The following is a 14,073-nucleotide window of genomic DNA, read 5'->3' as shown; positions in this document are numbered from 1 at the left end:
TATATTCTCAGTGCTCTTCTCCCCTACCCCTGATTGCCCCTTCCTGCCTCCCTGGAGTAAATTGCTAAATTTAGCAACTCTGGCTTCCTAAGAGCTGGAATTCTAGGTATGGACCATGCATGCCCTCAGGCTCTATTTTGTTGACTGTATCCAAGTGATTACTTCCTTCCCAGTGGCTTCCTTCTCTTGATAGAATCTCCCACACTTGTTGCCATCTTAATATTTTGGTAAGATTATTTGACTGTTTTGGAGTGTGTGTGTGTGTGTGTGTGTGTGTGTGTGTGTGTGTGTGTGTGTGTTCGTTCGTTCGTGTTCTGTATTCTAGCAGCACAGGCTGGCCTAGATCTTGTTATTTAGTCCTTATTATATAGCTAAGGATGATCTTGAACCTCTGATCCTGTTGTATAAACTCTGGGATTACTGGAGCCCAATAGTTTTTGGTGTTTCCCCCCCCCCCCCCAAGCAAGAGGCACCTTCATGCACCAAGACCTGATAAGGGTCTTACTAGACTGGCCTCCAATTTTGCTTTCTTTTCTTTCCTCTTCTTTTTTCTTTTATAGATAGATAGATAGGCCTGCATGTACATTTGCACACCAGAAGAGGGCACTGGATCCCATGGGACCACAGTTATAATGGCTGTGAGCCACCATGTGGGTGCTGGGAATTGAACTCAGGACTTCTGGAAGAGAAGCCACTGGTCCTAACCATCTCTCCAGTCCCACGATTTTGCTTTTTTAGCCTTCTAAATGCTGGGATTTCAATGCCTGTTTTAAATTTTCAAGAAGACAATTAAGTAATATTATGTACTTAACAAATTCAGTTTGCTGTATTTTACTTTCAAAGACTAAAATGTAGTGAGAAGGGATGAGAGGTAATTGCAATGGAGAAAGAATACCTTTGGAAAGAAAATATGGTACATTTTATATGTTTTCTTTAGTTTTTGTGGAATTGGAGAAATCTGAATTCATTTTGCTTATTCATCAGAATTTCCTCTGTGAACTTATGCTCCTATTTTAAGGTGGCTGACAGTCAAAATTGATGATTGACAGGAGCATGGGCTTGTGATGAAAAATTTATTACCTGTGCTTAGTCAGCATAGTGTCAGAAGACAAGCTAGCTGACATATCTCAATGCTTGGTGCCTATGGAGGCCAGAAGAGGGTGTCAGATCTCTTGGAACTAGAGTTACAGATAATTGTGAACCCAGGTCTTCTAGGAATACAGCTGGTGCTCTTAACTGCTGAGCCATCTCTTTAACCTTGATGCTTTGTTAATGTATAATCCTATTTGTTGAGACACTCCATGTGATGCAATTTTGGTACTCTACTGTAGCAGTATCTTACTGAGAGCAAGATACTTGAATAGGTCATTTGTTTATTTGCTGTACTTTTATTACAAAATAAAGATAATTTCTAACTTTTTTTCAAATTCAGAAATAGAAGAAATCTTTTCTACAGACCTTGTGCCGGGAGATGTCATGATCATTCCATTAAATGGGACAGTCATGCCTTGTGATGCAGTACTTATTAATGGTACTTGCATTGTAAATGAAAGCATGTTAACAGGTAAAAATCAGCAATATCATGCTCATTGTTTATGGTGGTATTAAAATTAAGTACTTCAAACTTTTTCAAAATCATAGCCATTTACTCATAAATGTGATGGGTAGTGATTTTTGTTTATGTGAGTAGACTACATTCTAGTCTGAAAACTATAATACTAAATCACTTCTGGTATTGACCATATTCCTAGACCTGCTTCTTGTCACTCCTTGGACATGGGGAAATGGTTTATAGTAAGAGAAGAGGAAAGAAGGCCTTTGTCTACAGAGATTATAATGCATTTGCTTTTGTATAAATTATGTGAAAATGGGAATAAATCAAGATTTTTTTAAAAATATTCTTTTAATATTAAAAAAGAAGTAGACTTTAACTCAGCTGGAAATTCATAATCTAGAAGTGGATCTTTCTGACTTTTAAATTGTGATCTCTTTTTCATTATCATAATCTGACTAGAAATTATTTCCTGCATGGTATATTTTGAGGCTTAAAGCACACAATGTCACACATGCATTTTCTACACTCTTGTCTGAAGAAGAGTGAATGCTACAGAGAATTAACCTCATACTCATTTTTTTTTTTTTTTTGCTCAAATTTTCTGTTTCTGTGGTATGTGTCTATATTGTGTTTTTTCTGTCTAGTGGTAGTTAAAGATAACATGACATCACCAGATACTGAAAGTAACAGTACTTTTAAATTCTGTTCTTAAAGGGTATATTCTTTAGTCTTTGGAATTATTTGAGGGTCAATAAAAACAATTTTCAAATAATGGCAGGCATTTTAAAATTATGAATCACTCTCTGGAATTACTGTGGGAAACAGCCTTATTTCTCAGTGAACCAACTGATGGACAAAAAGCTGATTTATTCACTATATTATCCATATATAGAGCAGTTATTATATGCAATACTGTTAATAATTAAATTTCACCATTTTTTCAGTATGTATTTGACATTGATTTCTAAGGTAACTTTTAAAACTTGACTTTTCATACTAGGAGAAAGTGTTCCAGTGACAAAGACTAATTTGCCAAATCCTTCAGTGGATGTGAAAGGAGTAGGGGAGGAGCAGTACAGTCCAGAGACACACAAGCGGCACACTTTGTTCTGTGGGACGACTGTTATTCAGACCCGTTTCTACACTGGAGAACTTGTGAAAGCCATAGTAGTTAGAACAGGTAGATAAAAGTCTCCTTTGAGTTTGAAACCTTAGATGTTTATAAAGGCATTTTGGTTAGTGAGGTAAATTCTGATAAAAAGATAAATAATTGTCTTTAATTTTTTGAAAGGATTTAGTACTTCCAAAGGACAGCTTGTCCGTTCTATACTGTATCCCAAGCCAACTGATTTTAAACTCTATAGAGATGCCTATTTGTTTCTGCTGTGTCTTGTGGTGGTGGCCGGAATTGGGTTTATCTACACAATCATCAATAGCATTCTAAATGAGGTATGTAACTTTTGGTAGGTTTGGTCCTTAATTATTTCTCATGTGCCTGAAGTTAATATTAATTCTGAAGAAAACGTGACACTATTATCTATTAGAAAGCAAACTATATTGGGTGGCATAGGTTGGAAAATTGGAAGTTCTAGGCCAGCCTGGGAGATATATATATTTGTGTGCGTGTATAAAATTTCTTTTTCAAGACCCTGCTTCAACAACAAAACCCTGCAAGAATAAAACATTTCCAGCATAGCATATAATTTTTCATAGTGTTTGCTGCTTTCCTTTTTGTGGTGTGAAACATGCACCAAAAACCTTTCTTATTTGTGGCATAAAGTAAAATAATATATACAATAATAACTTGTTTTGTTTATTTAAGCTATGTTGTCCTGTTCCCAACTCTACCTCTGGGGTGCTGGAATTACTAAAATTATTTTTAAACTCTTAATTGAAGGCACTTGTAAAAGAACATGTCTAATTATTATTATTATTATTATTATTTTGCTTCTGTGGACACTTGCCCTGGTGCTTGTAGGATGAGACAGTATCAAATCAGTACCTTGATTTGAAGGTAGCATGATGTAAAAAATGCAAACTGTTAAATGAGACAAGTACTTTAGCTCTTAGCTCTCCTTTAGTTGCTAGTGTCTCCGTCCATTGGATAGCTCATTGAAACATCTCTTTGTTAAGAGTTTCCACTCCCCTCCAACACTGGGGTTTGAACCAAGGGCCTCAAACGTTCTAGGCAAGCATTTGTATGTCTTTTATATAATCGTTGAATGAAAAAACGCTATATCAATAATAGATGAGTGTATATACTTAAACAAATCGTTTTAATTAAGTCAATAAATTGAATATTGTGAATTTGATGTTTATTTTTATGTTGATTGCAGAAAGAAGTTAAGGAAATAATTATTAAGTCTCTTGATATTATTACAATTACTGTGCCACCTGCTCTTCCTGCTGCAATGACTGCTGGGATTGTGTATGCTCAGAGAAGACTGAAAAAAGTTGGGATTTTCTGTATTAGTCCCCAGAGGATAAACATTTGTGGACAGCTGAATCTTGTTTGCTTTGACAAGGTTGGTTTTTTTCATAATTGTTACAGCAGTACTTAGTTTGTGGGTTTTTTAAATGAATTAATTTGCCCTTTTAATATTTCTGTAGTTTTCCTATTTCTCACTTAGTTACATATTCAGATTTTGAAATATTTTTCTCTTCCGTCTCACTTTCCTCCCACTTAAAAGAGGTTTTCATTATATAGCATTGACTGGGTTAGAATTCATTTGTATAGACTAGGCTAGCCTCAAACTGACAGAAATCTGCCTTCCTCTGCTATCCAGAGTGCTGGGATTAAAGGCATGTTGTACCACCATGTCTGGCCCCCTTCTTAGCTTTATTTATTTATTTGTTAATCTCTCAAGTGTTTTGCATACATCTTGATCTGTACAATATGTGTGTACAGTTCCCATAGGCTAAAAGAGGGTATCAGATCCTTGAAACTGGAGTTTGCAGAGGATTGTGAGCCATAACATAGGTGCTGGGAGTTGATACCAGGTCTTGTGGAAGGAAGAGTCACCTTTTGTTCTTACCCATCTCTCCAGCTTCCTTCCTTCAACCTTTTAGTGATCAGTCAATCACTTGAGTGTTAACTTACTGCTTATTTGTCTAGGTCTGCAAATTTGTGTTTGTGTTCAGTCTTAACAGCAAGTCATGGAAATATGGCTGTAGTTTTTAGCATATGGGAAAGTGAGACAGAATGATAGCTTGAGCTTGCAAGTCTTAAGCCCTCTGGGCAATATAGTCTCTACCTCAAAGGAATAAAATTTAAGATACATGGGTGCCTGAAGGCAACTCAGTTGTTAAGAGCATTGACTGCTCTTGCAGAGGAGCTGAGTTTGATTTATACCATCCATATAGCACCTCACAACCTTCTATAACTACAGTTCGAGGGGATCTGGTGCCCTCTTAGGGTCTCCATGGGCACCAGGCATGCACAGGATGAACAGATACAGATGAAATCAAAACACCCATACACATAAAAGTTTCAAAAAATTTTAATGAAGATATAGTGGCAATAACTAAAAATTGTATGGTCTTTGGTGTTTTTAGGTGATTCTGATTTAATAGATTACTTAATGGATATGTATTTCCTATGATTTTTTTATTGTTCACATATATATTTAATATTATGTGATTTTATTGAATCTTCACAATTTGTTGAAGAAAATCAGTCTTATTTTTAAAGGTGGGTTTGACTAGTAGCTCTCTTTTGGTACTTAAATTTTTTCTTGCCTCCTTGTCCCCTAGTCTGTTCTGCCATTATTCCTCCTACCAGTATATAGAGACAGACTTCCTATTGGTTGGTAGATTGACTAGTGCATTTTGTGTCTGTGCATGAATATAGTCAATATAGGTAGGTGCCTTCTTGTACTTGAAGGAGTCCTAGCGCAAGTACTGTTGTCTCATTGTAGTCATGTCCTGAAGGTCATTCTCTAGCAGTGTATGTGTAGCTGTTACTGATTTGGGTCTTGGCATTTTATTTTTGTGAGGTATTGTCCTTACTTTGTGCATGTGTACTTTTTTTTTAGACTGGAACTCTTACTGAAGATGGTTTAGATCTGTGGGGAATTCAGCGAGTGGAAAATACACGGTAAATACCAGCTAGATTTTATAGATGATTACTTTAGCTCATTTTTAACATTTTACCATATTCAACATTTAAACATAATAGACAACTATGTACCTACCATTAAGAGTAAACAATGGATATTTTTCTTTGTATATTTCAGATGTCTATTTTTAAAATTGTGTGTGTGTGCGCGCGCATGTTTGTATGTATGTGTGTATGTATCTGTGCATTAACACGCTTTTATTCAGAGCACAACTTGTAGGGTGTGTTAGGCTGTTGGCTTGAATCTAGAGATTGTGATCCTAATTCAATGTGTATTCTCTGTTTAGATTCCTTTTACCAGAAGACAACGTTTGCAGTGAGATGTTGGTAAAATCTCAATTTGTTGCTTGTATGGCTACATGTCATTCACTTACAAAAATCGAAGGAGTTCTTTCTGGTGACCCACTTGATTTGAAAATGTTTGAAGCCATTGGATGGGTAAGTTTAACCTTTTTTTAAAAAACATTTTTTAAAAAAATTTTTATGTGCATTGGTGTTTTGCCTGCATGTATATATGTGAGGGTATCTGATCCTCTGGAACTGGAATTACAGACAGTTGTGAACTGCCGGGTGGGTACTTGGGAATTGAGCCCCTGTCCTTTGGAAGAGCAAGTCTGCTGAGCCATCTCTTCAGCCCCACAGTCAACTTTAAAAAGTGAACATCAAGAGTTTCTGACTATAGTAGCTTAGCTAAAATATGATTGCATGGTATATCTCTAAAATCACATACTGAAACAGCTTATTCTCTACTTAGTGGTTCTATTAAGCATATCTGGATTCAATTTATGGCTTGAGAAAAGCTTTCATGAAGTCCAGATTGACCTCAAGCTCACTATATAAATAGGCTGTCATTAAACTCCTGATTCTTTTGCTTCCGTGTCTTCTGAGTACACTTGCATGCACACACACACACCTGTATCATTCATTGGCAGAAAAGAAATCACTGTATTATAGGCTAAAAGTACTTACAAGTAACAGCCATGTGTGTTGCCATGCATATGTGCTCTTTATTCTCCTAAGTTCCGTCTCTCCTCACCCAAAGGTTGCCAGGTATTTTAGTAGCAATTTCTATGTTTTATGTTAAAAATATATTTATGTTAATAATTTAGCAATGACATGAATTTTGATAGCATTTTTTTAATAGTTCACTTAAAAATGAAACGTCTGGAGTTTTGTGATGTGTTGAGTGTTTTCTTTTTAGATTCTGGAAGAAGCAACTGAAGAAGAAACAGCACTTCATAACCGTATCATGCCTACTGTGGTTCGTCCTTCCAAACAACTGCTTCCCGAGTCTACAACTGCAGGAAACCAAGAAATGGTACAGTGTCACCCAATCCTGGATAACATAGTGGCTGCTTGCCTTTAATTCTAGTTTAGAAATATCTCTAGAAGAAGAAGTTAGGTGCTTTATTTTACTTTCATGTGGATACAGGTATTTTACTGAGTTTGTCAGGGAGGTTACTCCTGATGTGCTAAGGCATTCTCTGTAAACTGTTGAGATTTAATTCTGCCATTGTGTTTATTTCCTATGTACACATGTAATGGTTAATCTTTCTAGTATACGTTCTGTTCCTAGAGTTGCTATGAGTTTATAAAAAGGCAGGGTTTCTCTGTGTAGCCCTGGCTGTCCTGGAACTCACTCTGTAGACCAGGCTGGCCTCGAACTCAGAAATCCACCTGCTTCTGCCTCCCAAGTGCTGAGGCTAAAGGCGTGCACCACCACTGCCTGGCATAAAAAGGCACTCTTACTAGCTTTATTTTTAAATAAAATTTAGTGTTCCCCTCATTTATTTTAGCATTTAATGTGCCAGTATTTTTATGATTCCAGAATGTTTGAAATGTTGAATACCATTTCCCACCTCCTCCCACCTTTGCACTAGGCGTTGAACCCTTTGCCTTCTGCTTTCTGTCTTGGTGGTCATCCCATGGTTCTACACCATGGCTGTGCCTTTTTCTGTGGGAGGTGCTACAGTAACTTAAATACTTAAAGTCACTTGTTATTTTCTAAGTGAAATTTGTAGATGTTTTAGTTTTTCTAGCTGATGTATATTAATCTGTACTTTATTTTCTTGTCTTTAGGAGCTGTTTGAACTTCCAGTAAGTGAAGAATGCTTTCTTTTTTGATAAGTACATTGCTTTTATTCCTAAAGAGTAATAAGTCTTTGTATGCATTTTTGAAATTAAATAGGCTATTTATGAGATAGGAATTGTTCGCCAGTTTCCATTTTCTTCTGCCTTGCAACGGATGAGTGTGGTTGCAAGGACACTAGGTGACAAGAGGATGGACGCTTACATGAAGGGGGCCCCCGAGGTCATCGCCAGTCTCTGTAAACCCGAAACAGGTAAGAAATACAGAGGCTCTGAATACAATTCTGACGTCAGCATGAACTTACTGTAGCAGTTCTAAACTTAAATTTCCTTTTATTTTTAAAAGTTCCTGTTGATTTTGAGAAAGTATTAGAAGATTATACCAAACAAGGCTTCCGTGTCATTGCTCTTGCACACAGAAAATTGGAGTCAAAGCTGACCTGGCATAAAGTACAGCATATTAGCAGGTAAGGCTGAGTGGCTTCCCTGCAGTTTTCAGTAATACATTACTTATATTTCTGCAAAAGGTTGAATATGTGAAATGTCTACATTGTAGGATTTTTCTTTCATTCTGTATTGCTCTTCCTGTTGTGTCTCATGCCAGTTTCTCTGTGTATTCCTGGCTTTCTTGGAAGTAGCTGTGTAGACTAGGCTGGCCTGGAACTCCCAGTGCTGGCATTAAATCATGTCCCACCACACCCCACTCTATATTGATTTGTTGCCTGTATTTATCTTTCTAAAATAATTATTTTCTTTAGAAGTGTAGAAGTACTTAATAGCTATTATTTTGATTTTTAAATTCTGTGTATGTCTGTGTGTGGGTTTGTGTATGTTGATGTAGTAGTGCCCATGGATGCAACCAGTGAGTGAGTGATCCCCTTGGACTAGAGTCATAGTTGTCTGTGGCTGCCTGATGTAGGTGCTGGGAACTGAATTTGGGACTCCCTTCACCACTTCACTATCTTTCAGCCTGTTAACAAATTTTTACAGTGTGCCAGGCATGTTGTAGGAATAGGCAAGAATTTTATTTTCTCTAAAAGCCCACACTGCCCAGTGGGAACCAGATACAAATTTGGCTTATGAATATATTGAGTCATGATACCTGCTGGGTTTTTTTTCTGCCCCTTGTCAAATGACATTATTGACATCTTTTCTTTTCCTTATATAAATATAGTTTTATTTTTGACTTCGTTTCTTTGCTATGATAAAGTCCTCTGACAAACTTAAGGAAGAAAGGGGTTATTTCTAACTTAGTTCAAAGTACAGTCATTATGGTGGACCAGTCACGGCATCAGGAGTTTGAAGCATCAAGTCCCATTACAGTTGGGGAACGGAAGAGTGGATATGTGCTTCTGTCCTTTTTACGTTTCTGTAGTGCAGGATGCCAGCCAGAGAATAGTGCCATTTTAAGGGGTAGGTCTTTCCATCTCAACATAATCAGCAAGATAATCCCCCACAGCCACCCTCCTGTCTCCCAGTTAATACTAGATTTTTGTCAAGTTGACAGTTGCTGTCAACCATCCTACCCTTCTGATTTCTGTTGCTATAAGTGATAATGAACTTAACCTTTTGTTAATATTTCTTGCTGTGTTTAGTATTTTGTACGTAGAAAGGAATATTGTTTGTCCTGATACTTCTGTCTGTTGTTGAGTGGTGATCTGAACATAAATATATTTTCAAAAACTTAAAAGCTAGAATAAGGGGGCTGGTCACCTGTCTCAGAAGTTAAGAGCCCTGGCTGCTTTTTCAAGGGACTTGGGTTTCTAGCACCTGTAAGGTGGTTCATAACTACTCACAACCTCAGTACTGGGTGATGAGACATCTTTGTCTGACTTCTATGGGCACCACAGTCATGCATGCAGGTAAAACGTACACATACAAAACCTAGTGAATTGATACACATATCAGGTTGAAAACCACAGTTATGTCCTAATTCTCACCCACAAAGGACACATTAGTCTTCTCTTTACAATGTCACCCTTGTTGTTGGCCCCCATTAAAGAGTAATTGTTCATTTACCTAGAGTTCTTAAGCCTGTCATATTCAGAAGGCACTTCCTGCCCTGGGGTAGACTCTATTGATGACATCATCCTATCCCTCCCTTTTCTTCCTTTTCCTTCAGCCTAGACTGTCTCTTGTGTTTTTGCCTAATAGGAGCAGGGTATTGTTGTTGTTTTTTTTTTTTTTTTTTTTTTTTTTTTTTTTTTTTTTTTTTTTTTTTTTTTTTTATAACCATTTCTCTTATTTAAACCTTTACATTTTAGAATTGTATAGTTTTTTTGTTTGTTTGTTTGTTTTTTGGTTTTTCGAGACAGGGTTTCTTTCTCTGTATAGCTTGGGCTGTCTTGGAACTCACTCTGTAGACCAGGCTGACCTCGAACTCAGAAATCCGCCTGCCTCTGCCTCCCAAGTGCTGGGATTAAAGGCATGTGCCACCACCGCCCGGCTGTACAGTTCTTTAGAGTGCAAGATGTCCATGACATTTGGCGTTTAGCATTTGTAAGATCCTGAGTTAGGAAATCTGCTGGGCCCACTGGCTGGGTGCTGCTGACCTGTAGTTCCTCATTGTCACAGCTGAGCACCTTCCTTTCCCCTTCCTTTTCCTGTAATGTCTTTACCACTTTTTGTGAATTAAGTAGCTTAATGTTTAGGATTCATCAGTAAATACTCAGGCACGCTTATTGTTGAATTTGTCTGTGTTGTATGTGTGCTTGGCTCTCCGTGTTTGTAGGTCAGAGGTGTATGGTAGGCATCTCTCTGTCACTGTCTGTGATTTTTGAGTGAACTTTCTTTGAGCCTGGAAAGCATCAGTTTACCAGTGCTAGCTGGCTAGCAAGCTTGAGGGGTCTTCCTGTCTCCGCTTCCTGGGCACCAGTGTCATCGAGTGTACTACCAAGCCTCACTTTGTACATGTGTGCTGGGAATCCACGTCAGATCTCCATGCTTCCATGGCAAGCACTTTCCTGGCTGAGCTGTTCTACCCCTGTCCCTGATGCTGAGTAATTACTTGATTTCACATCTGAATTTTTAGTTTGTAACTTTGACTTTCTTACCTTTTTTTAAAAGGGTTTCTTTGGTAGTTTGAGACTTAATAGGAATGTGGCCATCATTGAATGAACCAACTTTGTCACCATGATAGTGCTGAAGAAGTATGGGTTTATTAGATCTATCATTACAGAAATGTCTTTATGTTTGACCTGGAGAGTTGAATATTGCTGGCACATAGCAGTTTCTCAATTATTGAAGAGTGATACTCTGAAAACTCTTGGTATTATCTTTAAAGGATACACCTATGTATCGAGTAGATCTCATTGCTAATAGTTATTTTTACCATATTGCTAAGATAAATAATTGTATTTTATGGAATTGACGTAAAGTGAATCTACTATAGGTGTATCTAATATACTTCTGGTGTGCACCTCCCCAATCATTCAGATTAGGTATATTTCATGAGGGTGTATTATATTAATTATATTTATATGTTATATATAAATAATTATATAAATTAGGTATATTTCATGACACAGATTTGTTCTTTTATTTATATTTTGGATAAAATATGAGTATGCCTTAGTTACAGAACTGATTAATGTTTATGGAGATAGACAATTTCGGCCTGGAGAGATGGCTCAGTGGTTAAGAGCACTGCCGGTTCTTCCAAAGGTCCTGAGTTCAGTCTCCAACACCCACGTGGTGGCTCCTGATGATCTGTAATGGGAGCTGCTGTCCTCTTCTGCCACACAGGTGCACAGGCAGACAGAGCACTAACATTAAATAAATAAATCTTTTTTAAAAAATAGATATTTCCAGGTGATCTTTGCATTTTATGTCAGGTTAATTTTTATTTCAATGTATCAAGACATTGCTTGGAAATTATTTTTTGAGATTTAAATTTTTGGTGATAGTTAACTGGTAAGTGTACATACGGTTCATTGGGTATGTGCGCATTTTACTATAACAAAGATGTTTTAGATTTAGGTCTTTTAAATTGCTCTGTCAATTTTTTGTCTTAACCAAACAATTATCTTGACTCTTCAGAGATGCCATTGAAAACAATATGGATTTTATGGGATTGATTATAATGCAGAACAAATTGAAGCAGGAAACCCCTGCAGTACTTGAAGATTTGCATAAAGCCAACATTCGAACTGTCATGGTCACAGGTGAGCATGACTGTAGAGCTCAAGTGTGATATTGAGGGATGGTCAGTTAGAAAAGCACATGATGTAGTGACTCTACCATGTGTTGTACTCTTTCAACTCTTAATATTTTCCCAAGATAATAAGGTAGCTATAGTTACAGCTTTGATTTCTAACAAAATCTGTTATGGAAAATAGTAGCAAAGAAGAAACTAAAGCTTTTAAATTATGTTCTTTTTGCTGTATTTCTTATACCATGTGTGGTGCCTTGCCTTGTGTGAATTATTTATCTGATGTGAATTATCTATTCTCTTCTACTGTAATATAAGATTCCTGAGGAATCAGTGTGTGGAGTGTGTGCCATTTTCATTTGGGGGTTGTTTACAATTTTTAGTATTGATGTAAATATAGAAAATGGTTATCAGGTATTTGCTAGAATCAGATGAAAAAATTTTCAATTACATTTCATTTCTGTACTCTGTGTGTGTGTGTTTGTGTGTGTGTGTGTGTGTGTGTGTGTGTGTGTGAGATAGAGAGAGAGAGACAGACAGACAGACAGACAGACAGAGAGAATATCCTGGAGTGACACTCCAGTGCCAAGATTCACAATTCCCTCTGACCATGTTGTGGCCTCTCCTTACCCTCCCTCTGCTGTGCCCACGGTAGCGCACAATAAAGCCGAGTGTTTGCTCCTTATGCTTATGTTTCCCTTTCAACCTGAATGTTTGTAAAATGCTTTGGAAAATTAGGAGACAACATGTTGACGGCTGTCTCTGTGGCCAGAGACTGTGGGATGATTCTACCTCAGGATAAAGTTATTATTGCTGAAGCATTACCTCCAAAGGATGGGAAAGTTGCCAAGATCAATTGGCATTATACAGACTCCCTGACACAGTGCAGTGAATCATCAGCCATTGACTCAGAGGTAATGTTTATACTGTCTTTTTAAGTTTGCTCATTTGAATTTAGTTTGAAAACAAAACTGATGGCACATGAAAGCCCAGTATTAACAAAAACTAAATGATAATAAAAGCCAGGACTGTCTTTCCAGAGATTCTGATCCATTATCATAAGAATCTGGGTGTTTAAATTTGATACTGGTTTTCCTTTTCTTTGAATAAATGCTAGGTTTTTAATGACATATCATTTATAATGTGAAATAATCAATCTTGGCATAAACATATTGAATATAGAACTGTATTTTCTTGTCATGGGTGCTTGAATATTGTTCCAAATGTCTTATGTATAGGCTATTCCAATTAAACTTGCCCATGATAGTTTAGAGGATCTTCAGGTGACTCGCTACCATTTTGCAATGAATGGAAAGTCCTTCTCAGTGATCCTGGAACATTTTCAAGATCTCGTTCCTAAGGTGAGTAATGGAGTTCCTAAGGGAGTTGATGGATGTGCTCGTGAGCTCAGTGAACTCAGGAGCTCAGCTTTAAAAAAATGTTTGTTTTCTAGTTGATGTTGCATGGCACTGTGTTTGCTCGAATGGCACCAGATCAGAAGACACAGTTGGTGGAAGCACTGCAGAATGTAGAGTAAGTATTGATGGGTTTTTATGGTTCTTTTCTTATGAATTATAATTTATTTTTCAAATTATGAATAGTAACTAATAGTTGAACATCCTTAATCCAAACACCAGAAATATGAAATGCTTTAAAATCTCAAAAAACCTTTTGAGTGTCACATAATTTGAAGCAACTATTTTAAAATAAGAAAAATTCCAAAAATCTGACACTTCAAATGAAAAATATTTAAAGTGTGTGCACATGCATTTGAATGTCTGTGTGTAAAGAATTGTTACCGATCAAGTAGGTAAGAACTTTATGTATGTTTTTAAAATAAGTTCACCTACATGTTTACCTGAGTAAAGTATCCACAATTCTTCCTTAAGGTTATACCCTTACAGAGTTCATTAATTGGTGCTCTTTTTAGTTGAAATGTATGTAAATATATGTTCTTTGTTACAAACAAACCTACTCCCCCACAGTTTTATTTGTTCATTCTTCTTCCTTCAACCTGATTTAAACTGATTAGTCCACTTAGTGCATAAAGAAGTGACTTTATAATTTGAACTTTGGGGTATGTTTCAGGGCAGGCAGTGTCTTAGCCTTCAACTCTTGTTCCTCCCAAGTGCTAGCTTTACAGGTTCACACAAATGCATTTGG

The 14,073-nt window shown here is 36.9% G+C and overlaps 1 protein-coding gene across 4 annotated transcripts in view; it reads left to right on the top strand.

The window, feature by feature from the left end:
* Positions 1 to 14,073, top strand: part of Atp13a3 (ATPase 13A3) — a 72,864-nt gene that overhangs the window by 31,679 nt on the left and 27,112 nt on the right. For all 4 annotated transcript variants that reach the window (XM_034514994.2, XM_034514992.2, XM_076942769.1 and 1 more), the window contains 14 exons: positions 1,433 to 1,564; positions 2,556 to 2,735; positions 2,847 to 3,004; positions 3,892 to 4,080; positions 5,590 to 5,651; positions 5,960 to 6,110; positions 6,874 to 6,990; positions 7,752 to 7,769; positions 7,861 to 8,014; positions 8,107 to 8,227; positions 11,799 to 11,923; positions 12,649 to 12,824; positions 13,149 to 13,271; positions 13,364 to 13,443. In XM_034514994.2, the coding sequence (XP_034370885.1) occupies positions 1,433 to 1,564; positions 2,556 to 2,735; positions 2,847 to 3,004; positions 3,892 to 4,080; positions 5,590 to 5,651; positions 5,960 to 6,110; positions 6,874 to 6,990; positions 7,752 to 7,769; positions 7,861 to 8,014; positions 8,107 to 8,227; positions 11,799 to 11,923; positions 12,649 to 12,824; positions 13,149 to 13,271; positions 13,364 to 13,443 (1,786 nt within the window). The remainder of the gene's footprint in view (positions 1 to 1,432; positions 1,565 to 2,555; positions 2,736 to 2,846; positions 3,005 to 3,891; positions 4,081 to 5,589; positions 5,652 to 5,959; positions 6,111 to 6,873; positions 6,991 to 7,751; positions 7,770 to 7,860; positions 8,015 to 8,106; positions 8,228 to 11,798; positions 11,924 to 12,648; positions 12,825 to 13,148; positions 13,272 to 13,363; positions 13,444 to 14,073) is intronic.

Source organism: Arvicanthis niloticus, chromosome 12 (assembly GCF_011762505.2).
Source record: "Arvicanthis niloticus isolate mArvNil1 chromosome 12, mArvNil1.pat.X, whole genome shotgun sequence".
In the NCBI taxonomy this organism is placed as follows: domain Eukaryota; kingdom Metazoa; phylum Chordata; class Mammalia; order Rodentia; family Muridae; genus Arvicanthis; species Arvicanthis niloticus.
The sequence above is the reverse complement of the archived record's forward strand: the minus strand, read 5'-3'. Positions and strand labels throughout refer to the sequence as shown.